Source organism: Vicugna pacos, chromosome 23 (assembly GCF_048564905.1).
Source record: "Vicugna pacos chromosome 23, VicPac4, whole genome shotgun sequence".
In the NCBI taxonomy this organism is placed as follows: Eukaryota; Metazoa; Chordata; class Mammalia; order Artiodactyla; family Camelidae; genus Vicugna; species Vicugna pacos.
The window spans coordinates 22,252,402-22,279,802 of NC_133009.1; the positions used below are offsets into that span (position 1 = coordinate 22,252,402).

General features: G+C 40.7%; 1 protein-coding gene across 7 annotated transcripts; it reads left to right on the top strand.

The window, feature by feature from the left end:
• LBR (lamin B receptor) lies at window positions 1–27,041 on the top strand. 7 transcript variants are annotated; one of them, XM_072948666.1, is made up of 15 exons: window positions 263–414; window positions 784–985; window positions 4,904–5,082; window positions 6,732–6,935; window positions 9,424–9,606; window positions 9,834–10,062; window positions 11,104–11,300; window positions 13,212–13,266; window positions 15,876–16,067; window positions 16,775–16,878; window positions 17,766–17,891; window positions 20,704–20,872; window positions 24,214–24,294; window positions 24,386–24,508; window positions 25,194–27,041. In XM_072948666.1, the coding sequence occupies exons 3-15, from the start codon at window positions 4,918–4,920 to the stop codon at window positions 25,352–25,354; spliced, it is 1,989 nt and encodes a 662-aa protein (XP_072804767.1). In that variant the 5' UTR covers window positions 263–414; window positions 784–985; window positions 4,904–4,917; the 3' UTR covers window positions 25,355–27,041. The 7 variants fall into 7 exon arrangements, with proteins under 7 accessions (XP_072804765.1, XP_072804770.1, XP_072804771.1 ...); XM_072948667.1 differs by having other exon boundaries at window positions 263–406; XM_072948664.1 differs by lacking the exons at window positions 263–414; window positions 784–985 and adding an exon at window positions 1–148.
• The last annotated feature ends 360 nt before the right edge of the window (window positions 27,042–27,401 follow it).

Sequence of the window (27,401 nt, forward strand, 5' to 3'; positions counted from 1 at the left end):
GGGAGGCGCGCGCGCGCCCGGGCTTCGGGGCCGCCGGGCGCGAGAGCGAGAGCGCGGAGGGCTAGTGTCGCGCGCGCGGAACCGCCGCCGGGTTGCTGCTCCGCGTTTCTCTCGGAGCCGTTTGTGTTCCCGCCAGAGCCTGGAGCAGGTGAGCGCCCCGACCCCCGACCCCCGCCCCGCTCCCCGCGGCGCTCGAGGGACCGAGGGGGGAGGCCCGCGAGGCGGGCGCGGCGGGTGGGCTCGGGGGTACCGGGCCTGGCCCCGAGGCCTCGCTTTCCCCTCATCCGGGTCGGTCCTGGCCGCTGCTGGCGAGGCTCGACCTGCGCCCGGCCCGGCTAGCTGCGGAAATGGAGCTGTGGTCTTAAACTGCGGACATTTCCCTCCATTTTGGACGCGCCGCGTCGGAGTAAAATGGTGTTGACTGGGAGGGTTTATGGGTGGGAGACCCTCCCCGGCCCCTTTGTCCCCGCCCTGCAGCACCCGCCCTCTCCGAGCGCCTTTTTGACAGATTAGCGGGTGCCTTGGCGGGCGCTGCTCGTGGGGAGGCAGAAAAGGCGCGGCAGCCTGGCAGACGGGGAAGTGGGGTTGCAAGGCTGACTTTAATTTGCGCTGGTTGTCACCGGCCTTTTAGGATCGTGGCCATCTCGGTTTGGCGACTCTCCAGTGCTGGCTGCCTGTGTTGCATTCCTTCGCCCCGTGTTTCTGCACAAAGAACGGATAGTTAGGCAGGTTTGCGTGCTCCTGCTAAAGCTCGATCCTGGTTTTTTTTCCCACCTTTTTAAGGCTTAAAAAATTACTTCATAATGACACCTTCTGACATTTGTAAGGGACATTTAGTAAGCGCTTGACTGCAGAGGGCCTGTTGACGGGCAGTTCACCAAACGATTGTACAGTCTGGTCGGGAGTCATGCTGTGGATACTCACAGAACGATCCAGTAGCTACATTGGACAGCGCGTGGGCGACCCAAGGGTTCACCAGCCTGGAGTGAGTGTGCTTGCTCGCCTGCTGTATGAGGGTTATGCGCGCGGCCAGAGCCCAGCTAGACCCACACTCCTGGTCCCAGCCTTTAGGGACCTTGCAAACAAACATGTGCAAATCTGTAATTAATTACATTTTGTAGCACCTGCTGTGGAGGAAAGGATGGTAGGGGGAGCTAATTTAGATTGGGTTGCAAGTCTAGTTTAAGTTTAGTTTCTGAGAACTCGCTAGGGAGGAGAGAAAAGAGTGAGTAGGAGGGAAATTGTTACTACCTTCAGTTCTTTACACTACTTAGAGAAAAAGTCAGGTCATCCTGCCTCTACAGCCAGGAAGGTGGGATTTCTTCTGCATCCTGTGGCAGAGACAGGAGGCAGGCCAAGGGGTCCTGTTTGCATTTTGCCTGGAAGGCCAGCCTTGGGCGCAGGTGTGTGTTACACTTCATCTGAGCTTCCCTTTATCTGTCACATTTAGACTGATTTGGAAAAGTGAAGGAAAGATGACCAAAGGCCCTTGTAACACTGTGATCAGCACAGAATAGCACATTCTGTTGTGTTGATAAACAGTAACATATTGGAGCTGAAATGTGTGAGGATTCCAGTGCCAATTGACACTGGAGTTAGCAAGCCTGTGGCTTGTAGAGAAAAGTCTGAGGGTCCCCATGTTTCCACTGCTAATAGGCAATGAAGACATTGTGTTCAGTAAACAAAATTTTTCTTTGCAAACATTCTTGGCTGAAACATCCCTTCCTAGGGAGGCCTAGCCTAATGTGTTTTGACTCCATTAGGTGAGTGCATGATGACATGCACAAATGTCCTGGGGCTTTTCTGTCCCACCTGGCTGATATACTCCGGCAGGATTAGGATGTGAGGTGCTGTGTGACAGTTGTGTGTGGCTCTTGTGGGAAGTGGGGGGGTGCACATACGATGGTGGTTTCATCTTTGGGAACGTCTGTGTGTAAGATAGTGGTTTCCTGGCTTGTTCCTTTTTCTTTTTCAACCACCACATGAAAGAGCACTGTCGAGTCCCAATTCTTAATTTTTTTTTAAATTAAGTTTAGAGATCTGACTACCAGATATCTTAATTTGTTTAACCTCAGATATTTAATTGATAATGGAATGACCTCGATGGCATTGACCTGTGCACAGAGGCTATGTCTGTGGTGTGTCATAGGTACAACAGAAAGATGCCAAGAAATACATTTTCTAAAAGGTACAGACTCTGCTCAAGGACCTTTTAAAAAACCCAGGTGGTCCCTACGTCCTGAGGGACTGTGCTTCAAAAGTTTATAAAGAGTGATTTGAAACTTGAAAGGCACCTTTGTGGAGAAAGATGTAACTGTCTTCTTCCAACCCTGGTTGACCAATGTCAGAGAACTGGTATTAATAACAGTGGTTTGGTTTTAGGGGGTCCGAGGAGGAGGAGGGGGCACAAGAGAAGAGAGGAGGGCACATTTCCTTCCTCTTTCTGTGTTTGGAGGCCCGGAGCTAGCTCAGTGTTGAAATAGGCAAAACTTGCTGTTGTCACCTTCCTTTTTTGTGCCCCTTCTCTGGGTCTCAGGGTGTCCACTGTCCCCTGCTTCCTAAGTTCCCCTCACTGTGACTCCTCAGCCAGATGTGACCTTATCCCTAGAGCTCCTGGGCTCCTCTCCCCACACTCCAAGCCCAAACCCTTTCATTACCCTAGTGATGCTATCTCAGGTAGGTCTGGAAAGAAGCAGTCTCTTCACTAATGTGTAAATTGACTGACATTCTCTAATCACCAGATAAGCCTTTGGGATTTCTTTCATCTACTGACCTAGTGACTATCTGTCTAAACAAGTGAAGCTTGTTAAGCTTTTTCTCAGGTGATTAGCAGTGAAGAAATGTGCTTGGGAAAGACTTTTTCTCAGGAGGGGTGATTTAACTTTCTCCTTTCTTAACCCTGGAGCGTCTTCAAAAATTCTTCAATGTTATTATTGTTGTGTAATCAGCTCTTGGCAGAGGCTGGGGGAGGAATGTATATTTATATGCCCAGATGATATTTTGGAAATTGCTTAGTTGGTGGGATGAAGGTGATTTAAGGAGAGATTTTTCTGTCCTGCTGTCTGCTTCTTAGACTCAGCCCTGCTAATTTCACTGGTGTTAGAGACATTCTGTTTTGTCCTCTGGGAACGTGAATCTGCTTGGGGGAGCACCCAGCAATCAGTTAGTGTTTGGAAAAAGGTGGCAAACAGGCCTCATGTAAGTGGCAATTCCTGCAGTTTGCTTGTGGCTTCTTAGAGTGTTGTTTATACAAACCCTCATGGGCCCTGTTTTGGTTCAGTGGAAAGGAATGTTCTAACTGGGGGTCGACGTCTGCTGTAGGCTTGAGAGAAAAGGGCTGGGGTGCTGGCCCAGGGCTGTAGTTGGCTGAGTTACTTGGTGTGCACTTGGGACTTTAGCTGTAAGACTTGAAAGCTTTGTGAAAACCTCAAATTCGCTATTCACTATAGACTTAGAATTATTTTTCTCCCTTTTGGTAGGTTATAGTAATGTTAGTTATACATCCTTTATTTTCCTGGTCTGTTTCATAGTTTATTGTTTTTTTCATAAAGGTAATTTATTACAAATTAGATATATTTTTGAAGCCTTTATAAGACTACAGTCCTCCCCCCTTATCCACTGTTTGGCTTTCCGAGGTTTTACTTACCTGTGGTCACCTGTGGTTCAGTAATATTAAATGGAAGATTCCAGAAATAAATTTATGAGTGTTAAATTCTGCACCATTCTGGGTAGCATGAAGAACCCTTGTGCTGACCCTCCCCGTCCAGCCTGGGATGTGAATCATCCCTCTGTCCAGCGTGTCCAGCCCATTTAGTCTCTTAGTAGCCGTCCTGGTTATCAGATGGGCTGTCAAGGTATCGCAGTGCGTGTGTTCGAGTGACCCTTATTTTACTTAATAATGGCCCCAAGGCACGAGAGTAGTGATGCTGGCAATTCAGATATGCCAAACAGAGGCCATAAAGTGCTTCCTTTAAGTGAAAAGGTGAAAATTCTCAACTTAATAAGGAAAGGGAAAAAAATCATATGCTGAGGATGCTAAGATTTACAGTAAGAGCAAGTATTCTATCCATGAAATTGTGATGAAAGAAAAAGAAACCTGTGCTGGCTTTGCTGTTGCATCTCACACTGCGAAAGTTTTAGTGTGTGATTAAGTGCTTAGTTAAGATGGAAAAGGCATTAAATTTGTGCAATAAGGTATTTTGAGAGAGAGACTGACCACATTCACAAAGCTCTTATTATAGCATAGTGTTACAATTGTTTTATATTTGTTCTATTTTTAGTTATTGGTAACCTCTTATGGCACCTAATTTATAAGTTAAACTTTAGCATTGTTATGTATGTATAGGAAAAAACAGAGTATATATATAGGGTTCTGTGTTGTATCACAGGATTTCAGGCAACCACTGAGGAATGCCTGGGGGCCTTGGAACATGTCCCCCTCAAATGAGGGGAGGACTACTGTCTATATACATTTATAAATCAGAAAATGTGTGTCCTTTATGAGATTGTGCCTTGTTAATTAAAGAAGTATAGCCGCTGTCAGTGGGTAGCATTTTGCTGAGTGCAGACTTCATGTTTTGTCATAATTAATCCTTAGCGCCACTTACCTGCACTACAGTGGCTGTATACAGTGATTCCCAGTGAGGTTCCGTGTAGCAGAAAGAACCACCTCTTTGTCCTGACTCTGTTTTTATGCCCTTAGACAAAACAGTGAACATCCTTAAGCCTCAGTTTTCTCACCTTTGAAACAGAAGTTGTATAGCTTCTCCTCTAGAGGTTTTTCTGTCCCTAAAGTCTTGACCAGTTAAAAATTTTGGAAAGTTGTATTTTAGTGTTCAGTCCATGAAAAAAGACAAATGTAAGTGTGTATGCACTGATCCCATTTTTTTTTTAAACTATTCAGACTGATTTTCAAAAATGCCAAGTAGGAAATTTGCCGATGGTGAAGTGGTAAGAGGTCGCTGGCCTGGGAGTTCCCTTTATTATGAAGTAGAAATTCTGAGCTACGACAGCAGGTCCCAGCTTTATACTGTAAAATACAAAGATGGAACTGAACTGGAACTGAAAGAGAGTGATATTAAGGTAAGTGCTCTTTGGTTTACGGAATATGTTTATAATAATTGGGAAATCACTGTAGGTGTGGTTTTTAAGTGTAGAACAGTCAGGTCTGGCTCTCTTTGGAGGCACAGGGTCACGCTCCTGCTTTGGGTCAGGTCCTGTGTTTGGCTCTGTGAATGTCTGAGTGAGGCATGGTTCCCTGTTCCTAAGAAGCTTCTATCCTAGTCTGCTGGAGAAGTCGGACACTTACATCCATCCTCCCCCTGGTCTAATACACTCTGTCATTCTGTGATCATTTGTCGCGGGTGGTCCTGGAGCACGTCAAGGTTAGGGAAGGGCACAGGGTTTTGAGAAAGGCTTTCAGAGCTGAGTGATAAGGACAGAGGGGAAAAACTCGGGTGATGGGTGAGGGTTGGGGGGCTTCCACAGTGAGCATCATGCCGAAGGCTTAAGGTCGGGGACATAGACGGCCAAGTCCCAAAAGGGTGTGTGGGTGAGGGCCAGGGGAGGGCTGAGCAGGAACTAGAACTGGAGGGGTTTGGGCTTCATCCCGAACACCCATGATTTAATCAGGAGATTTGAGTTTGGGGCTTCTCAACCTGTCTGCTGAGGACCTGAGCTTGAAAAGATCTTATCTGTGGTGTATAAGTACTTATGTAAAATACCATAAAAGTGAGTTACTAGACAGATTACAAAAACAGAAAATAAAAGCCCTAACTTTTTAATGTCAGATTTAACAGACATAAAATTAGTTTGTCCAAATGCTATGAAAATTTCTACCCACCTCTTCTCAATTTCATTCCTTGTTGCAGATCAGGAACAAATAGTTCTTGAGCCCACAGCCTGTGGACCACAGTTTGAGTGCTCTAGACCAGGGGTCGCAACGTTTTTGAATAAAGGGACAGACTAGAAATAGCTTAGGCTTACTGGCCATATAGTTCGTGCAGTGTGAGAGCAGCTCTGGGCACTCTGGAAGGACGGGCGTGGTGGTGTTCCAAAAAGAGTTTATTCATGGACACTGGAATCTGAATTTCAGATAATTCTCACATGCCACCAAGTTTCATTTTTCTTTTGATTTTGTTTGCAATCATTTGAAAACTGCAAAGCTATTCTTAGCTCCTGGGCCACACCAACGTGGTGGGAAGGATTTGGCCTGGGGGTGGTTTGCCTTCCTCAGGTCTGGATCTCTGGAAACACTGGGAGTAGGTGAGGGCAGAGTGAAAACTCCTAAGTAATCCAGACTTGTACTTGTTCTCAAGATCTGACTGTGTTTTTGCTCAGAGTGAAACTGTGGGACTACTTTTCTTGTTATTGTTTGTGTGCTGATTTCTTTTGTCCCATCACCTCAGTTTTAATCAATGTTAATTGTAACTCTTCTTGTGTATGTTATTGGGAAAATGTACAGCTAATTGGTTTAGGACATTCACTTCATGACAATACCTTCAAAGAAGAATGAGGAGTGGAAAGGCTGCATTGGTCTTAGGAGAGATGGGTCACTAATGGCGTATTTGTCACTGGTCTCCTCTGATGGATGCTCAGGTCCCCTGCGATCCCGGGATGGTTTTAGAGTCAGCGGTGCCAATCACTGCCTCTGCTGCCCTCCTGTAGTGCAGGTCTGTCTGCTGTGTGCATTACGGCTTTTGGTGAAGCTCTGCCTTCTCCTCCCCCTCCAGCCTTTAACCTCCTTCAGGCAAAGGAAAAGTGGCTCAACTTCCAGTTCTCCCTCCAGACGCCGAGGGAGCCGTTCAAGGTCTCGCTCGAGGTCCCCTGGCCGGCTCCTTAAAGGTTCCCGCCGATCCGCCTCTGCTTCGCACCAGGTTGACATTAAGGAAGCAAGGAAGGAAATACTGGAAGTTAAACTGACTCCGCTGGTACTGGTGCGTGTCTTGGGCGATCTCCGCCCTTTTACAGTGTTTAGTCCACCCAGAACATGTCTTCCCCTTTGTGTGTGTATGCTCTCAAGTTATTTGCAAGTTAAAATGTCAGTGAAATGTCAAACCAAAGGGAATGACTCTGGAAGATTACTTAAAAAAATGAACGTTTGGAAGAATAGAAGGTTTAGTGCTTTTAAATACCACGAAAAAGAGTATTTTTAAGTTGTAAGAGTGCTGTTTAATATTGTGGTTAAAAAAAAACAATGTTTAAATTTGAAATAGATGTAGATTATAGATTGAACTGAGTACGTTTTTATAGTGTATAAATGTTCACGTGTTAAATAACGAGACATAACTGTCATAAAAACATTCTTGGGGGGTGGGTGTAGCTCAGTGGTCGAGGGTGTGCTTAGCATGCCCAGGGTCCCGGGTTCAATCCTCAGTACCCCCATTAAAAAAAAAATCAAAAAAAACCATATTCTTGCTTTCTTACTATCATACTTGATCACTTTTTCTATATTCAAAGATGAGACTTTTAATAGAATTACTTTCAAGGTTCAAGTTTGGAAATATCAGGGAGTGCAGGGCCTGTAGCACCTTGCACAATGAATATTTTAGACAGTAGACCGAATAGAAATTATAAATAAAAGGAATAAAGGTAATTTTTGAATTCACTTAACATAACCTCTTCTGGATAAAATGCACACCAATTTTTAATAAATTGGATTATGCACATAGCGTTTTGAGTCAGATTTTTAAATTTTAAAATAATGGGAATAACCTGCTGTGTTACATTTTCAACCTCACTTTTGTTGTACGGTATTGTTCAGATATATCATAAATCATACAGAGGTAATGTAATTGTTAATTTCCTTACTGAAAGATGTTTAGCTTTTTTTCTTTCTAAGTTTTCATTTTTATAAACAAATATTCTGACACAACATCCTTAGGATAAATTCTTAAAAGTGGAGCTGCTAGGTCAGATGGATAGAGCAGATTTGAGGCTTTTAGTACATTATTGCTTCAAGGAAGCTTATAGCAGTTTGAGGAGAGTATGAATGACCATTTTCTCATTCTGAGTATAATAATAATTTTTTCTTCTTTGGGCCAATCTGATTATCAGAGATTTTCAACTCACCGTTTTAACTAATAATCACTGGTGAGTCTGAACATTCTGTTAGTGGCTGTCTTTACTAGTCAGGTGACTCAGGTTAAGGAATAGATGCTGTATGCTTTCTGTCGCATTTGACTTTTAGCTTTTAGTGACCACTGTGTTTTTGCAGTGTAACCTCCTTATAGTCCTAGTGACCCAAGAACCACAGACTGGCTTTGCTCCTCACCATTCGAGCCCTGGGCTCACCGTGGACCCATTGCTGAGTTGAGGATGGGGTGATGCCTTAGGCTACATGTAGCTCTGACATCACATTATGCTTGTTCTTTTTGACTCCTAATTGTGGTCTTTGTGATACTTTGCCTCACTGTGCGAGTATCCTGTCAATTAGCAGTCAGTACAGTTTAGGGTCAGCTGACTGGCTATGTTACAGGATTGCATTTGTGGTTGCTATGGATTATATATTGGACATTAAGAAAACAGAATGCAGGTTTTAGGTGAGACTGCTGCTAAGTAGCTCACTGGCACTTTGGTAAACTTAAGTATATGTTGAATGCTAATCACAGCTCCGTTAGACCTTGATTTGAACTAGAATTTGACACTACATTAATGCTATCTTTTGCCACTTGGCTTCCCAGAGGGTACTTGCCTTTTTAAATTTGTTTTCCTCCTATCGGTTTATTAGTGTTGTAATTTGTCAGTGACTTTAAAGGAGCAAAGTTACAGATTTCAGCCATGCATTGCCTAGATATTGTTCTGTAAGCTAAATTACTTCCTCTGTACAGTCGATAAGAAATTCCCTCCCTCCACTGCTTGAAGAGAATGAGCATTCAAGAAAAGAGACTAAGGGAGATAAAATTCAAGGTTAAACAAAAATGAGGCAGATAGATGAAACTCAGAAAATAGGCAGTTTGTAGGTTACTGCTAGTAATACTCCATAAATACCCACTTTTTTTTTTTTTTTAGTTTTATATTCTACCCATTATTTCTTAATTTCTCATTATTAGCTATTTTGGGGCAGTGAATGTCTTTTCCTCTTTTTTAAATCAATTAATGAACTAATTTATCAATTTTAACTTTATCTGCCTCTCATAGAGAATATTTTTGGAGCATTTGTTATTGAACAGTGAAATGATAAGATTTGGTCTACTTTTGTTTAAAGATCCAAGATTGGGAAAGATTTTGAATATTGGAAAATTCTAGTTAATTTTATTCCATTTCATTTTTAATAAAAGTAGGCTGAAATTCTTCAGCATTAAGGCTGTGAAACTCTTGAGTTTGTTTTATTGCATGGTTTCAAATAGTAAATTTTTACCATCATGTTCATTTTTATTAAGTTACCATTCTTATGGTTAAACTGTTTCATATTTTTCAATTTAGAAGCCATTTGGAAACAGCATCAGCAGATACAATGGGGAGCCTGAGCAGAGAGAGCGGAATGACATACCGCGCAGGGACGCGCGGGCGCAAGGGGACGCGAGGGCGCAAGCGGACGCACCGGCGCAAGCGGACGCACCGGCGCAAGCGAACACACGGGCCCAAATGGTGTCTTTCTCATCTCAGGTAATTGTTTTCTTTGTTAAAGTCACTTTCTCTAAAGAAGACTTTGGAAACCATAATTTTTCTTACTATCTTTTCTAAAATTCTGTCCTTCAATTAAGACTGAATATAATTTACCAAATGTATTCTTATTAGTATATGACTGTATTGAGATGCTGGATTACTTAATGTGGTAGCACTCATGATATTTATTGACTACAGATATTTAATACTTTTTACTTTTTAAATAGGAAAAATTCCCATTGTCACAAGAAAGTAGTTATCTATCTACACAGTACAGCCTTCGTCCAAGAAGAGAAGAGATCAAATTAAAAGAACTGGATTCTAAGGAAGACAGGATTGTTACAAAAGGACCTACATCGTTGAGGACCTTTGAAGCGGCAGGCCCACAGCCGAAGAAGTTAGAGTTTGGAGGAGTACCTGGTAGGCATCAGAACCGGCTAAGGGAGGGCAGACAGGGTAGGTGAGCAGTGGTTGCTATAAAGTGAACAGGAAAGGCTTTCTCTGAAGAAATCTGAAGCAGGCTAGCTAATGAGCCAGGGGGGAGCCTGGGGAAGAGTTTTTAGTTAGAAGGAACAGCAGGTGCGAAGGCCTGAGTGGAGCATTTTTGAGGATAAGGGTGCCATTGTGGCTGCATTGAAGACTTCTAGCAATCTGTCAATAGATTTTGAGCAAAGAAGTGACAAAAGGAAGGTTAGTGTGAAAGTTGTAGGTGGGAAGGCTGGTGAAGGATAAGTGACTGGAAAATCTGTTAATAATTAGACTGGAGGTGACAGCCCAGGCTTGGCAGTAGCAGTGGAAATAAGCTGCATGTGTCCAGGGAGGTCACGGTGTCTCCCCAACCTGTTAGATGGGCTGCTTATGAGGGTCAAAGATCTAAAGCATTCAGAGGCTTGGAGTTATTAAGTGGGTGGAGCTGGTGAGATTTTAAGAGCTAGTAGAAAAAAAAAAAAGTGCTTCTTGTTCAGCTGGTTCAAAATCCTGCATGGCTTAACTACTTTGTATTCTGTAAGTTATAACTCTTGGCTAGCTGATCTGTTAAAGATGGTGTCCAGCATCACTTAAAAGTCTGCACACGTATTACATGAATGTGATATTATTTTAAGTGTTAGAAACTTAGGGATATAAAGTTTCTGTCTTTTTAAAGATTAGGCCAATAATTTATAGATGTTCCAGTCTTCAGTTTGCTGGAGTTTCAGCATGTTTGTTCCCGTAAGTGGTTACATTTTAAACATTTCAGAGCTTGGTTTCCAAGGTGGGATTTAGCTGTTCAGTGCTGGACATCTGCGGTTTTACTACTTTGATGCCTGTGGTTGCTTTCCCACAGGATGTGACAGGTAGAGATTGGTTAGGACTTTCTGATGATACATTAGGAACTAGTTTCAAGCAGCTCGCCAGACTTGAGTTCTGACCTTAGAAACCCAAGTGATTCTAGAAAAAAATAAAACAGAACAACCTGGATTGAAATTAGAGCCTTGAATGTTCACTGATGGTTTGCAGGTGTTTTTCTCATCATGCTTGGCCTGCCTGCCTTCCTCTTCCTGCTGCTGTTGTTGTGTAAACAGAGAGAGCCCAGCCTTCTGAATTTCCCGCCGCCTCTGCCAGCTTTGTATGAGTTATGGGAAACCAGAGTGTTTGGGGTCTACCTCCTCTGGTTTTTCCTTCAGGCTCTGTTCTACTTACTGCCAGTTGGGAAGGTAAGGTTTTGTTGGTATGTATAATTTTATGAGACTTTCTTCCCCTCGCTCCCGTGTTTACATAGACATTTATAGTAGTTTTAAGGTTAAAAGCTGTCCTTGGTCATAACTGCCCAAACTTAACTTAGTTGCAGTTTGTTAAGCCTTTACTCTTATATCTGTAACACTTGCTTACTAAGCAGAACTTTAAGAATCTGATTGAGGGTTCTTGTGTGCCTTTTCAAACCAAATAGAAAAGAATACGCTATTCTGCAAAATATCGTGACTAATGATAGAGGTTATTGGGGGGAAAAATTCCTTCTTAGTATATGTCATTTCAGATGTAGAATTTTAAATTATCTGAGCTCAGTCCATATCTTTTAACTGAGCTCAGTCCATATCTTTTAACTTTTTTTATTTTAATATGGTGAGTTTCCAGTTTTCATTTCTTTCAGAAATTTGTTGTCAGGAACATTTAATGTTCTTTTAAAATTCAGGCAGTGTCTTCAAAATTTGTCCTCATTTTTCTTCTTTTAGTAAAATAGTTTATTTGGAACACAAGATTCCCTAATCAATAAATAATTCATCTAAAGATCTTATTCTTAGGGCTTTGCAAGTTTGCCAGCTGTAAACCAAAGGATCAGTTTTACTAGGAGCAGCAAATGTGGCAAATGACAGGAGGACAGAGCTGCAGACTTTCAATACTTTGGCACCTCACCATGACATTATTGTCTCTAGAGAGAATTTTGAGTAATGTGAACCTTCAGGTGTTTTTATGAGAAGGCTCTAGAGTAAAAATCACAAATTCAGATAAACTTAGGTAAAGCTAGTTCAAACTAGACAATATTTATTGAGAAAAGCAGTTTTGATGGTTAAAATATACATATGTATTTTTTAAAGTAGAGGTACTGGGGATTGGACTCCGGACCTCATGCTTGCTAAGCGTGCTCTCTACCACTGAACTATTACCTTCCCCCTATATATATCTTTTTTTTTTTCCTCACAGACTAAAACCCAACACAGTAGTTGTTAGATAACTTTACTAGATAGGGATCATTTGAAATTAGCATGTGCGGTTTTGCTAATCTGTAAACAAATACTACATTTTCCCTAGGTTCCCTTTCATAGCTAATGAAAGGGTAAAGTAGTTTAGCTCAAGACAAATGATACCATGTTAGTATTTTACAGTTTATAATGAATTGCCACACTTCTGAATAGTTATTTTGGGGAATAAAATGTAGCTGCATTGGGCAAATGGACTTTTCTATTTTAACTTGTCCCATTCAAGTCATGTGTTTCTTGAGTACCTTTTGTACGGGTATGCTGTCGGTGATCCAATGAAGAGAAGAAATGGTCTGATCCAGGAAGTGCCCTCTGTCTCTTATTGGAGATAAAAGAATCATGTGAAATATTGAATACCTAGGTGAACGTGTATGTATAAATAGCAGAGCAAGGGAGTGTATGAATACATGTCATCAGAAGCACATGGGCCATAGCAGATTGGGTAAGTGGGGTTGAACCCCACTGAAAGGACAGCACAAATGTAAGATAGTGGAGTTGTATTCTGTTCTGTAAGCACTGGGGAGTCACTGAAGAGCTTTGAGCTAGGGATTGACTAGATAATACAAGTTTTTGAAAGCACATTTAGTCTTGTGGTGAGACGTGGATGGTTGGGAGAGGGTGGCTATTGCCATAGTCTCAGTACACTGAGAAGTCATCCACAAGACTTACATTTGGGATAAATTCCTGAAGGTGGAATTCCTTCATCAGAGGGTATGCCATGAAGATTTCTGAAACTTGTTACTAAATTTTCCTACTAAAAGATGATCCTTCTTGGGCATGTTGAAATGTAAGTGATATTACAAGACATATATATCATGGTAAAGTGTGCTTTTTAAACTTTAAAATTAAAAAGAACCCTTTTCTTTTAAGGTTGTAGAAGGAACACCTCTCACTGATGGAAGAAGACTCAAGTACAGATTAAATGGTGATTTTTTTTTTTCTTTAAAGACTCAAATCAGTAACTTGATAGCTCAGACTTTTGGGTATTGTACTCTTTAAACTGTCAAAGCCGATTACACCAGAGCAGTAAATGGTAAATTATCTCTCCGTAGTCCGAAGGGCACACAGAGAAACTGCTCACACCTGCAGCCAATATGTAAAAATTGTGCCATGTAAAGTAACGTAGCCCCTCACTTTCTCGCTCTCCGGTTCTATTTTCTTAGTGGCATTTATCACTCACTGAAGCAATTTTGTCTATGTATTTTATCATCCTGAGTCATTCCCACGGCCCAGGAAGTCCTGCACTGACGTGGGCTTCCTGGCCACTCCTGCCCTCGGGAGCCCTTGCTCATTTGCTCCAGCCACTGGCCTCAGGGCTGTCTCTAGGCTGTATTCTCAGTGCTTTTGCCTAGAAAACTTCCCCCCCAAATGTCAGATGGCCGCGGCTTCATCCTTGTCACATCTCTGCTCAGAGAAGTGCTCAAGTCCCTTCCTTTCCTTTATGCTGCTTTATTTTCCTCTACGACAGGCCTTCCTGACATCAGTGTACTTGTCTGACCTTTGGGGTCTCCTCACTAGAAGGCAGCTTGTGGGCTGGGACGTGCCTGTGTCCCCTTGATGCTAGGGAAGTGGCTGGCCTGTAGGAGGCGCTGTGGATAGGAGCCCTGAGCATCTCCGGAAGTGGGCAGACATTGTCCCTCTTGATCTGGGACCTCCGATGGTAGAGTGTGTGCTGAGTAAGAGATCAGTTCAACTTTGCCAACTTTGATAAAGTACAGTTAACTTGCTGTTAAGAAATATGTATATAGTGTAGTTATCCTTAAAAGGTTTTTCCATTTTAACTGGGTTGAGTAGACTGTTTTCATTTTCTTGGGAATTACATTATAAATTTTAATCTTTGGCCTTTTTGATATCCTATCAATTCTCACCTTTCTAACTTTGGGTACTTTTTCAGTGACTTAACCTAGCATCCACTGTATCTGAAATCACTCTACTGGGCTCTAAAGGGGAAGCCAAAGGTATTTTTGATGCCTCTGCTTTTTGTGCCAAGTGTGTGAAACTTGAAGCTAGCTCAGTCCCTGACCCCTGCTTAACACTTATTTGCTGCAACTGTCAGATATTCTGTTTACTTTTACCAGATTCCTTGCCGCTGGAACCAGCTTTAGAATCTCTGACACACCCTGTCTTGTGTGCCTTGCGACCCCAGTGAGGCCGAGTCTGGGGAGAGATGGGGTTTTCGCCATCAGGTCCATGATACTCATGTTCTGTGGGCTTCTCTCTAGGTACCCATTTACTTCTGTTCTAAGTGCTTTTCTTTTCTGTTTTCGCTTCCCTTTGAGGGTGAGTGAGGCTCCCTCTGAGACTGAGGCCAGTAGTTCCTGGACTTGGAGCTGCTGGAGGAGCAGGCAGTGGCTGGGCTAGTCTGATCCTTCTTAAAATTTCCTCATCTGGTTACTCTGGTCCTGCTGTTAAGAGATTTCTCATTACGGGATCGTGCCATCGTAAACTAAGGAGAGCCCTAAGACGTTTTGAATAATTTCATCCACGTAGGCCAGAGAGCAAGACACTGCTTTCTCTACCAGTCCTTTTCTTTCATATTCATAAATTTCATGAGAGTTAAATGAATATTTTAAGAAGTTAAAAAGTTGAAAAAGTTGAAAGTTACTCTTTGGAGTAAATCTGATATGTGGAAAATGTGGATTTAAATAATAAATTAGAGATAACCATTTTACTTTACAAAAGCTTTGATTTTAGAATTCTTTTGTAAGTAACATCTACCTCTTTTCTGTGTTTGACTGTTTTTATCCACATAAAACTGGACGACTTACTCAGAGAACAGATTCTGGAGGTACTCAGTGCCTGAAAGCAAGACTATTTCTTGAGTCAAAAAAAAAGCCAACAGTCCACTCAGCCCCTGTCTGTTAGGTGTAGCAGGGCTGGCTCAGAACAGGAGTTCCTCTTGTGGGTCCTCGTGGGTGCTTTTTACTTTGGAATGAATGTCTCTGGCCCCACAGTCCCTCCCTGACATCCCCCCAGCTGCCTGCCTGGCCGTGGGGGGCATTTGTGCTGTGACCTCTTCTTTAAGGGCAGGGTCTTGAGATCTGTGTTTGGGAGGCAGAGTATGACCAGGATCATTTGAAACCCGTAGTGATAAGTTATTTCAGGTAAAAAAATTTACGATTTATAACCACCAAGATTGCCCTAAAGACTTTAACATGTGTTTGGCCCAGCTCTGTCCATAATTAGCCATTTGACTTTGGGCCTGAGGGTTTGGATTATGCGAATTTTGAGGTTCTTTTCAGCTCTTCAGTAGTGACTTTCTGTGCACTTCTTTTCAGCTTTCTCTTAAATTAAAAACAGACGACTGTTCACAATGAAAACGAATAACTTAAGTATGTTAAAATATTTGAAAAATTGTGTGAGAGAGAATGACATCTACAGTGAGGGCTGCTAACCTCAGCAGTCCTGCTTGTTCACGTATCTGTGTGTATTTAGCCCGAATAATGAAATAACCTTGCATTGTTTTATAATGGTATAACTCTCATGAACACTGGGTTAACATTAATTTTTCCCCCTCCCCCCCCTTTTTTTAAGGATTCTATGCTTTTATCCTGACATCTGCACTCATTGGAGCATCTGTCTTCTGGGACGTAGAGCTTTGTTATGTGTACAGTCACTTCCTTCAGTTTGCCCTGGCAGCCACTGTTTTTTCTGTGGTCCTGAGTGTTTATCTCTACGCCAGGGCTTTGAAAGCACCCCAGGATGACCTGTCGCCGGCCAGCTCTGGTGAGCGGTATTAGAGCACGGGGCCCACACACGTGTCCCAGGAGCATGGCCCCTGGTCCCCTAGCAGCCATTTCTAGGCTCTTTTAGCTTTAGTTTATGGGAGATCAAGAGAAGTGGGGGGGGGGAGATGAAGAAAAAATTTAAAGATAAAAGGAAGAAAATTTATTTGATTTTTTTTCCCCTCATACTTTCCTATTCATTTCTTCCTATTTTAGTCACTTGCTGACAATAAGATGTTTTAAGAACTTACAGCATTTTAGTAACATGAATAGCATAACAATAATGACAAATACTGTTTTTTGTTCTGAATAGTAAACATCTTTTAAAAAAAAACAAATAACAGAAATTAGAAATTGGTTGATTCTAACCTAAAGTATTTAAGCGCTAAAAAAAATTAAGTTGCATATTTTAAAAATTGTGAGTCTACATTTTAAAAAAAAGCTCCAATTCCCTTAAAACCCAGGACTCTGGCCTTAAAGGGCCCCATGCTTGTAGCAGCATGGATGTTTCCAGATAGGATCAGCTTCCCCTGTCCCTGCATCCTTGTGGTCCCTCTTGGCTCTCACCACCATGCCTTCCCTCGCTGGCTGTTGGCCCGGCTCCTGGAGGTGACTGAATTGTGCCCTGGATAGTAGACAACAGTGCAATTGTAAAGCCTCATAATTGGGTTTGGAATACCGTCTGGATAAGAACTTTTCCCTTCTTAGGAAATGCCATCTATGATTTCTTCATTGGCCGTGAGTTAAATCCTCGGATTGGTACTTTTGATCTCAAATACTTTTGTGAACTGCGCCCCGGACTGATCGGATGGGTATGCCTTTTTAAAACCTTTTAAAAATTTCAGTTCAGTAGTACAAATTAGTCTTTCATTTAGAAAGAATTGTAGACAGTTTTAAAGTAAGCTGCGGGTGGTATGTTTTTAGGAATAATTACAGCTTTCCGTAAATCTGTCTACTTAAAATATTTTCTTTCTGTATATACAGTCCAGAGGGTTAAGATGCCCTGTTACAGGTTATTAGACATTAAAAGGGTTTGTTTTATTTTGATTGTATCAGTTTATGTTCATGTAGGAAAATAATAATGTAGATGAATTTATTAAGAAAAAAATGTATTTTGACCTAATTTTAGACTTGTATGAGAGTCGTAAAAATAGAGTTCCTTCATACCACTTTCCCCAGTGTTAACGTCTGGCAGAACCATAGCATAATTATTAACAACAATTAAAAAAAACCCCAGCAAATTAACATTGTTATGGTATTATTAATTAAATCCACAGACCTAATTTGAGTTTCACCAGTTTTCCACCTTTGGAGTTTCCCTGCTCCAGGATCCTCCTCAGAGTCCCATGGCACATTTTCTTCTTATTTGGCCTTAGTCCCCTCTAGTCTACAGTAGTGGCTTAGTCTTTCCTTGTCTTTCATGACCCTGACACTTTTGAAGGGTACTGGTCAGTTACTTTGTGAGAGGGTCCCTCAGTTTGGGTTAGTCCAGTGTTTTCTCATGATTGGAGTGAGTTATGCATCTCTGGCAAGAGCTCTGTGGAAATAAGTGGCCTCAGTGTGTTATATCAAGGGATTCATGAGGTTGGTATGTCTTATCACTGATGGTGGCTGCTCGCTAAGGTGGCACCTGTGGCCTTCTCAGCTAGGAAGTTACTCTCTCTGTCCGTAGAAACTATTTTTGCCCCTTTTATTTCAGGTGGTCATTAACCTGGTGATGCTTTTGGCTGAGATGAAGGTACAGGGTCGTGCTGTTCCATCCTTAGCAATGATTTTGGTCAACAGTTTCCAGCTCTTTTACGTGGTGGACGCTCTCTGGAATGAGGTAATTAATTTTAAGAGCCTTGGAGTCAGACAACATTAAGTGTGGGTGAGTGAGTGACCTGACTTCTTGGAGCCTCGGCTTCTTACACAAAAAATGAGGAGAATGTAACCTGCCTCCAAGGCTTGTGATGGATTAAAGGAGATGTCAGGCCATGTGACTCATTGAACTGACACACAGTGAGCGCTGACAGATGCTAGGCATCTAGGAATTTGGTGATATGTCCATGTATATTTAAGGTCTGTGGATCTTGGCTTTGTGAGTGTGACCGATACATATAAATAAAACAATTTCTTAATTATTCAATCAGATGAAAATGGATGGGCAGATTATCAAATTAGGATAGTGTTTTTTTGGCTTGTCAAGGGGCAACTAGTTCTTAAATGATAGGGGAGATGTTTTATTGTTGGTGTTTCAGAATACAAGGAATAGCTCTAATAAGATGGATATACAATCACAAATCATAATACACTGAGGCAACCATCTAAATAAAACTAAATTCCTAACACATGGTGTTTCTCATATGTTGATACATCATCAGTGTTTTCTGCTACCTGAAGACTAGTAAATGTTTGCTAATCTCTCTCAACTAAATATATTCCTCTTGAAAATAGTTTCTTCCTTGGGCCTATTTTACAACTGTTTTGTTAATCATATTTACTGTTATCTTTGTAATCATCTCCTCCAAACTCCGAGTTGAGTTTTCTTTCAGTTTTTAAAAACAAAATTGGCAGCCCTACGTTATGTTCCTAAACAAGTTTTCATGGCAGTCTACTGACATTTTGAGAGAAGGTCCATCTCCTTTAAGGCATTTTTAGAAAACTAGTATTTGGTCATATTTAGTCATAACGACCTTGAGAACTTGACACTGATAGGTCGATAATCTTCCTTTTCTTGGGGAGAAGATTAGGACCTCGTGGAGGTGGGCAGACCTCAAGTACAAGTAGCCACACTCAGATTCTTGTTGAGCTCTTACCACCTAACACAAACCTGGGCTGAGCCCTGGAAGCTCTAGAGATGGTGAGAGCGTCTGAGAAGAGTCCTCCGACAATTCTGACTGCTCAGAATTAAATCTGCCTTTGAAATTTATAAACAAAAACCCACCTCTTGTAAGTGCACTTAGTCTTACCAGTTGTCGGTCTTTTTGCTAGTATGTAATAAATAGCTCCAAAGAAGGTGGTAGGTTGCATTTGATAAGTCAGATGATACTTCTCTGTTGCTTTATCACCTCAGATTTTTTTTTTAACCTCCTATCTGATGGCTTGGCCATAATTAGTGATTCTCCCGTCTAGCTTTCTGTCATATAGTGGTAGTCACTTTTTAAGTGACTTAGAAATTCCTATTTTCTAGAGGTTTAGACAAACATTGACTTCTTTTCATTGAAAATATATCTTAAGGTAAAACTCTTAAGGCAGTTTTTCACCAGAGATAGTGGATTAGAGTGGATTGTTTTGTTTTTTTTTAACATGTTATCAGCATCTCGGCCAGGCTATAGGAAGCTTCTTGAAGAACAGACTTGATTTTATGGTTTTCTTTAGTATCTGGCACATTTCTGGGCAATTCATAGATAATAATTTTCTTATTAGGCTAGATGATAGAAATTCCTCTGTGTGTTAATGTGCCACACCTTAAACCGAGAATACTAATTTAAATATGAATGGCCCTTCCTCTGAGCTCTGCCAGCTGAGCTGCAAATCCCTTGAGGTCCCAGGAACCAAGGGTCCTGCCTCTGCCTGGCACCAGCTCTTTGTATCCTGTCCCTTCACTCCCTGCCCACTTTGTGCCCTTGTTGTTATCACTGGTCTGCTTTTTTTTATCTGCTGCTGTCTTTTTATCACCTTTATCCCGTTTTGGCCCAGGAAGTCAGCTTGCAGGTCTCAGAGCCCATGTGTGTACGCATAGGCACTCTGGACCAGAGTGTGAGCCATAGGGCCCAGAGGTTATGACATCCATTCTTCTGTTCCATCGTCTTTTTGCTTTCTTTCTGGAAAAAAATGCTCTTTGGAGACATCACTCTTTTTCTTTACCTAGAACACTGATACTTCAGCAGAGCTTATACTTGCTAATTTTTCTAGTGGCTGGTGTGGAGTGGAGTCAGAGGCAGGTTAGAGATGTCCTTTGGGTAGACCTCCTGAGTTTTGACCTTGGTGGTCTCTGCTTTCTGGAGTTGGGCCTGCAGGTATCTGGGTCCAAGGGGACCTGGCTGCTGGCTCATGCTGACCAGATCCACAAGAGAATGCGTTCACTTCCTAATTTACCCTGAGTGGTAAAGCAGGCCGTTTCCCATGTTGCCAAGTAACATAGAAAAGTGACATGAAAAGCCAGATCGTGACCAGAAATTAGGTTGGTGCATGTGTGCTCAGCGGAGGGGCGACAGGTGGAAACACGTTCCCTGTCTTCTACCTTCTCTTCCAGTGGAGCCACTTAGTTACAGTGCGGTCACACGACTGCTCTGGGCTCCCACGGGTGGGGCGCCTGAGAAGTGCCTCGTGTACGGAGAGGGTCGGGGAAGGCAGCACAGGGCAGGCTTCAGCTGAAGTGGGAGAAGGGTGTTCCGGGCAGAGGGGGCCTGTAGTTTCAGGACCGTGGAGCGAGAGGGCAGAGCGACAGGAGATGAAGCAGAATGACTTAGTGTGATGCGCACATCGAGGAACCAGGGCCCCACTCCCACCTTTAAATGGTTTTGGTTGGTGTGCCTTCCCTTAGCCCTTTATAAATTTGACTGTAAACTTGTACTTTATTTCAATACTTTAAACATAGAAGCTTTTCTCCCCCAACTTAAAAAAATTTTTTTCTCCTCTCTATACCCTTATAGGAAGCATTATTGACAACCATGGATATTATCCATGATGGATTTGGGTTCATGCTGGCTTTTGGAGATTTAGTGTGGGTTCCATTCGGCTATAGCTTGCAAGCCTTTTATTTGGTCCATCATCCAAATGAACTGTCTTGGCCAGTGGCTTCTCTAATCATTGCTCTGAAACGTGAGTATTAATTTCAGGCTCTGTGTATTAAATATTATGTCCTGAGTCTGTTGTGCCCTGTTATCTCCAGATTTATAGCATGACCTTTTAAATGCCCATGATTAGCTCAAGTTTGAAGTAATCTGTGATGGATGAGTTGAGTAATAAAAAGATCCTTGTATCTTGCAAAGAGAATGGATGTTTCTTTCTATGGATTCTTTAGTAGTTCTTTAAACATAATTTTAAACAAGCCATTTAGTTTTAAAATTTATTAAATTTAATTTAAATTAATAAGTTGATTTAAAATTTTACTGTTTTAGTAATGATTCTTATTTATTCTGTTGAGTGCCTGCTTTTTCTGGTAGCATCTTAGTAAGAAGATTGCTCTTGCCTTCATAGAGCTTACACTCTACCTGGAGAAATAAGACACTCAGACACTGGTATGAGGTGTGTGAAGAGTCTGTGAGAGGGATTTACAGACCAGATATGCTGGGAGTTTAAGGTAGAGAGAACTTGTCTTAGTGTGAACTTATTGGAGGATGAAGTGTTTGATCTGAATCGTAGTGGGTAAAACTGGGATGGGGAGACAGGGTCAAGTCAGACAGAGGGAACACCTGGGCTAGGGTGGAGTCAGGGGAGGAGTGAAGAGTGCATTTGGCTGGGCGGTTGTGGATTAGCCTCAGGATGGCTTTTCTTCTGTTACACTGCTCATTAAGCACATCCTCTAGAGGGAGGGCAGGGAAAATTAGCACTGCACTTCAAATATTGCTAGTTTTGCTACACTAATTAGTATCTATGGTAGAAGAAATTCAAGCCATTATTTATAATTGAGATTTAGTTTCATTGTTGGCCAACACATGCCTGTGTGTTATTCAAGACAGGATATGTATATTTTACAGTTGAGCTAAAAATGTTATTTCTTACTACTTTATTGGGGGCTGACAATATAACAGTTAATAGTCAGTGATGGGTCAGGGCCTATAATTTTGACATTTGAAGTGAAGCTATCAGTTTGTAGGCTTGCAGTGAGATTCGGCATGTATTTATGTGCAAGTTGTTCTGGGACTTACTTTGAGCTACAGTTTGATTAATAAAGTGTTCACGTTATGGCCGGTAGGTACCCTAACTGAAAGGTGATTGATTATACTGAATTCCAGTACGGATTTGATTGTAACATGGGCTACATCAGATTTTATTCATGGATGTAACTGTACCTGTTAGTTTTGCCTTCAGGGTATTCCCCAGGTGGATAATGAAAGCAGTGTGATAATGAGACATCAGGATCGCACCTTCTTTTGACGTCCTGAGATTGAGAGGTTTTGAACTGTTTTTAAGAAATCAAACTATTCGGTACTTTAGAAATTTCCTCAGAGCACAGAAATAACTTTTTTTTAAAACTGAAGTATAGTCAGTTTACAATGCTGTGTCAGTTTCTGGTGTATAGCATAATAGTTCAGTCATCCATGTACATGCATATATTTGTTTTCATATTCTTTTTTCATTATAAGTTACTACAAGATATTGAATATAGTTCCCTATGCTATAAAGTATGAACTTGTTTATCTATTTTATATATAGTAGTTAGTATCTGCAAATCTTGAACTCCCAATTTATCCCTTCCCACCCTGGTAACCATAAGTTTGCTTTCTATGTCTGTGAGACTGCTTCTGTTTTGTAAATAAGTTCTTTTTTTTTTTTTTTTTTTTAGATTCCACATATAAGAGATATCATATGGTATTTTCTTTCTCTTCCTGGCTTCACTTAGAATGATGATCTCCAGGTCCATCCATGTTGCTGCAAATGGCATTATTTTATTCTTTTTTATGGCCAAGTAGTATTCCATTGTATAAATTATACCACAAATTTATCAGGAACTATCTTCTAAGTGAAATTACATATGCTTTTAAAAAATGAAAATTTTTCCATTCTTCTTTAAAAATTAATTTTTTATTAATAGACTACTTTTTAAGAGCAGTTTCAGGGTACACTGAATTGAGCAGAAAATAGAGAGTTCACACATAGCCCTCCCCACCCACATGTATATACTCCCCTACCTGCAATATCCCTCATCAGTGTGGCATATTTGGTATAATCGATGAACCAACATGGGCACATCATTATCAACCAAAGTCCATAGTTTACATTAGGGTTCACTCTTGATGATGTACATTCCATGGGTTTTGACAAATGTATAATGACATGTAGCCACTACTATAGTATCATACAGAATAATTTCGTTGCCCGAAAAATCCCTTGTGCTCCATCTTTTCATCCCTCCCTCCCTCCTTCTCCCCAAACCCCTGGAAACCGTGATCTTTTTATTGTTTCTCTAGCTGTACCTTTTCCAGAATGTCATTTGGTTGGAATCATATAGCTTGTAGCCTTCTCAGACTAGCTTCTTTCATTTAGTAATCTGTCTTTTAAGTTTCTTCCATGTCTTTCATGCCTTGATAGCTCATTTTTTTTAACTGCCCATATATTTTTAAATTTACATATATGTACTCTTCATTGTTTCTAAGAATATTTAGAGCTTTAGCTTTTAAACTTACATAGTTGTCAAAGGAATAAAAAGCCAATCACAGAATAAGAATTAATTCAAAAAGATACACACACCCTGCTATTAACAGCAACATTATTTACAATTGTCAAGATATGGAAGCATCCTAAGTGCACATCAATAGTTGAATAGATAATGGGAGATGCAGCATATATATATGTAATGGAACACAACTCACCCGTAAGAAAGAAGGATATTTTGCCATTTGCGGCCCTTCACTTTTTTCTTCACTGCAAAAACCAGAATTTTGTAACTGGCATAAACATTTCCATTACATCAAAAACATCAAAATACCCAGAATTAAACTTAACCAAGGATGTTACCTATACACCAAAAACCGAAATGACACAAAGAAATAGAAAGATTTCTTTTGCTCTTGGATTGGAAGAATCAACACTACCAAAATGGCCATTCTACCCAAAGTAACCCGCAGATCCAGTGCAACCCTCATCAGAATACTCACGACATTCCTCTCAGAACTAGAACAAACAATTCCAAAATTTATAAGGAACCACAAAAGACCCCAAACAGCCAAAGCAGTCTTTTTGTAGGTCTTTTTTTCCCCCCTTTCTCATTTTTGTTCTTTTCTTATGGTTTGATGACTAGAGAAGGTCCTGTAACATTTGTTGTAAAGCTGGTTTGGTGGTGCTGAAATCTTTTAGCTTTTATCTGTGAAGCTTTTGATTTCTCCATCAAATCTGAACGAGAGCCTTGCTGAGTATTCTTGGTTGTCAGTTCTCATGTGCTTTTAAATATAGATTACATCTAAATTGTTAACAAATGAAATTTTTTAAAAAAATTGCAGTTTGTGGATATGTAATCTTCCGATGTGCAAATTCCCAGAAAAATGCATTCCGGAAAAATCCCACTGATCCAAAGCTTGCACGTAAGTATTGGTTTATATTTATATTATTTACACTACATAAAGATTTTGTTTGTCTAGAGATCATTAAAAGTGTATTCTCATTTTTGTATAGATTTAAAAACCATTCATACTTCAACGGGAAAAAATCTTCTTGTTTCTGGATGGTGGGGCTTTGTTCGCCACCCCAATTACTTGGGTGATCTCATCATGGCCCTGGCCTGGTCCCTCCCGTGTGGTAAGCATTTAAGAGAACTGATTCGGCTCCTTCTCCAGCCACCTACAGAGTATTGTGTCCTCATCGGGTCTGGGTGTCACCTGGTAGAGGTTGGGGTTGCCCGTTCCCCATCTGGGTGCTGGCACCTCATTCCTCCAGCTTCTGAAGGGAATTAGGGATTCAGAGCCTGAAGCTTTACTCTAAAACATCTGCAAGTGGAATTTTAAGTTTTAAATTGTGCCTTGTAGGTTTTTTCTAAGCAGAATATGTGGAAATCAAGTTTTTATTCATGGCTAAGTGTATACAGATTCTGAAGAACTTTGGTTCTTAAGAAGACAAGACACATTCTGTTTCGTTTGTGTTTTGTGCCTGCCCTGCCCTGGCGGTGCTGGATGACAGTCCTGCTGCCCAAAGGACTGGAGGGGAGCACACGGGGAGATTTGCTCTAAAGACAGGGACAGATGTCCTGACTGTGAAGGATTGTGAGAATGGATGAATCACTTTTCTCTGAACAGCTTTTAATTCAAATCCTACCTTCTGCTACATACCAGTGGCATTTTATGACCCGGTTTAGGTGTTTTCCTCATTATTGGAGAAAATGAAGTAATGGTATAATCTGTTTTTAGAGGATTTGGGGAAAAGCAGGAAACAATACTGTGTAGCGAAAATAAAAATACCCAATACTATTTACTGTTGTTACCCACAGGTTTTAGTCACATTCTGCCTTATTTCTACGTGATTTATTTCACCATGTTGCTGGTGCACCGAGAGGCACGGGATGAACAGCAGTGCAAGAAGAAGTACGGCGTGGCCTGGGAGAAGTACTGTCGGCGCGTCCCTTACCGTATCTTCCCGTATATTTACTGATTCTGGTCGAGTGCACTGTCTGATTGCTTCTGCAATTCTGCCTTCCATTTACAAAAAAGGAAAAATCCAAAACGAACCTTTCATTGCACTGACAGGACCTTTATGTTTTTCTTTTTGAGGAAGGACTATATAGAGCCAAATAGTAGTCTTTTAATGTAGCCATTTTAATTTTTATTAAATCATAATAATTAACATAAGGAAAATATAAAGATGTCAGAATTTGCATCCCAATAGGAAATTTTCAATCCTTAAAAATCTGAAAACAGGAAAGTCTTATAAATGCAATGAATACTATCGATTTTATAAGGTTTTTGATGACTTTTCAATTTTTGATTCATTTTGTCATTCATTTTCTAACATGAAAACACTTACATTTGCTAGTTACGTGATGTGAAGGTCCTCTGGTCAATTGTGAAGAGGGAGGATTGTTAGTGGACACTGTTTAATGAAGACCATTAGTAGTGGTTTGCTTAACCTCAGCTTTGAGAACTGCGTTTGAATATGTAAATAGCCCTTCTGTAATATATGGTGACTTCAGATTTTTCTGTATAGTATTTTGAATGTGAAATAATTTTCAGGGCTAAGTATCTTTTTAACAAACATTTGCAGTATTTTAAATTAAGTTTTGTAAAGTAATACATGTGAATTAAACATTTTGAAATAAGTAGAATTCATTTAATATTATATGAAAGATGCTATTAAAACATAGAAAGGATATTTTTCATAATCCAAAGTTTGTGAATTTGGCTTTGCTACCTCAATTGCAGGTGTCTGTTTGCCTTTATAAACTGTTGCAAATAGAAAAAATATATATTTTTGGAATATCATCACTATTTAAACATTTTTACACAGATTGGTGTTTGAAAATTTGCCATTTCAGGCTAATATTTTTATATGTTTTTGACTTTTTTAATTAAAATGTGTTTTTGCTACTGTTAGCTCATGCAGTTTATACTGTTATTTTGCATATCCTTTATATTTACAAAACTACTCCCTATAAAGGAGTGTTGTGTTCATCTTTAGAAATCTGTTTATGTAAAAATTATTTAAGGGAATAGTTTAAAATCATCTTAGTTTAATAGATGTGCATAAGGTAGCTTTAGCCATTAAATTCTACTTAAGTTGACATAGTCTCATTATTACTTGTCCTATAATGGAACAGTAGCAAATTCACTAAACTTTTATATTCAGTTAAATTGTCCTCAGTATCTTAAACATAGAGGAATCTAATAAATATAGTGTGTATGTTTAAGTAAGTCTTTAATTATACATTTTATATATGAGCCATTTAGATATGCAGTGTTCATCCTGCACTGCAATTTGAAGTGTATATAGCTGAGCTTATGTTAATGTGATCATGAAGTTGGTTTGCCCTAGCATTCTGCATCCTCCAGTCTTTAAAACATGGTTGTGATTGGTCAATGTTCTAGTAGAGAATCTGCTGATGCCAAGAGAAAAGCGTAAAAACACTGCCTGCATATATCAGCACAACAGGAGTCACCAGTGAGGCTTGAGAGGTGAAGGACATTCTTTCCTTGGTAATGGAAAAAGAGCTGTTATCAACACATTGCTGCAATTCCTGGATGTCAGCTACAATTTGTTTTTAATTTTGTTTTGACGTGTTTATTTGACAAGTTTTATAATGAAGTTTTAAGTGGGAAATAAAGTTTGAAAAGTCTGCAGGCAGGCCAGCAGTGTCATGCTTTGTGTTCTCTCAGAGCAGCCAGGGAGAGTATTCCAAAGAACTACTCTTCACGTGTATATTTTATTGACTATAACTGCAGAAATCACTCTTTGGAGTCAAATTTCATAAAAACATGCCCTAATACCTTGCCAGTTGCCAAGGTTTTCCCTTTTAGAAAAGTCAAACCTGCAGCTTTCTAGGACATGCTCCCTCACCTGACCTAGGGCCCAGCCACAGGGACACTGCTCAGAGTGAAAGCAGCTGGGAGCGTCCCCTGCGTGTTGACGTTTTTCTGTACAGGTGGAAGGAAGGGACTGCATTGTCTGGTCTGGCTGAACCTACAGATATTTTCATAAAGGATGT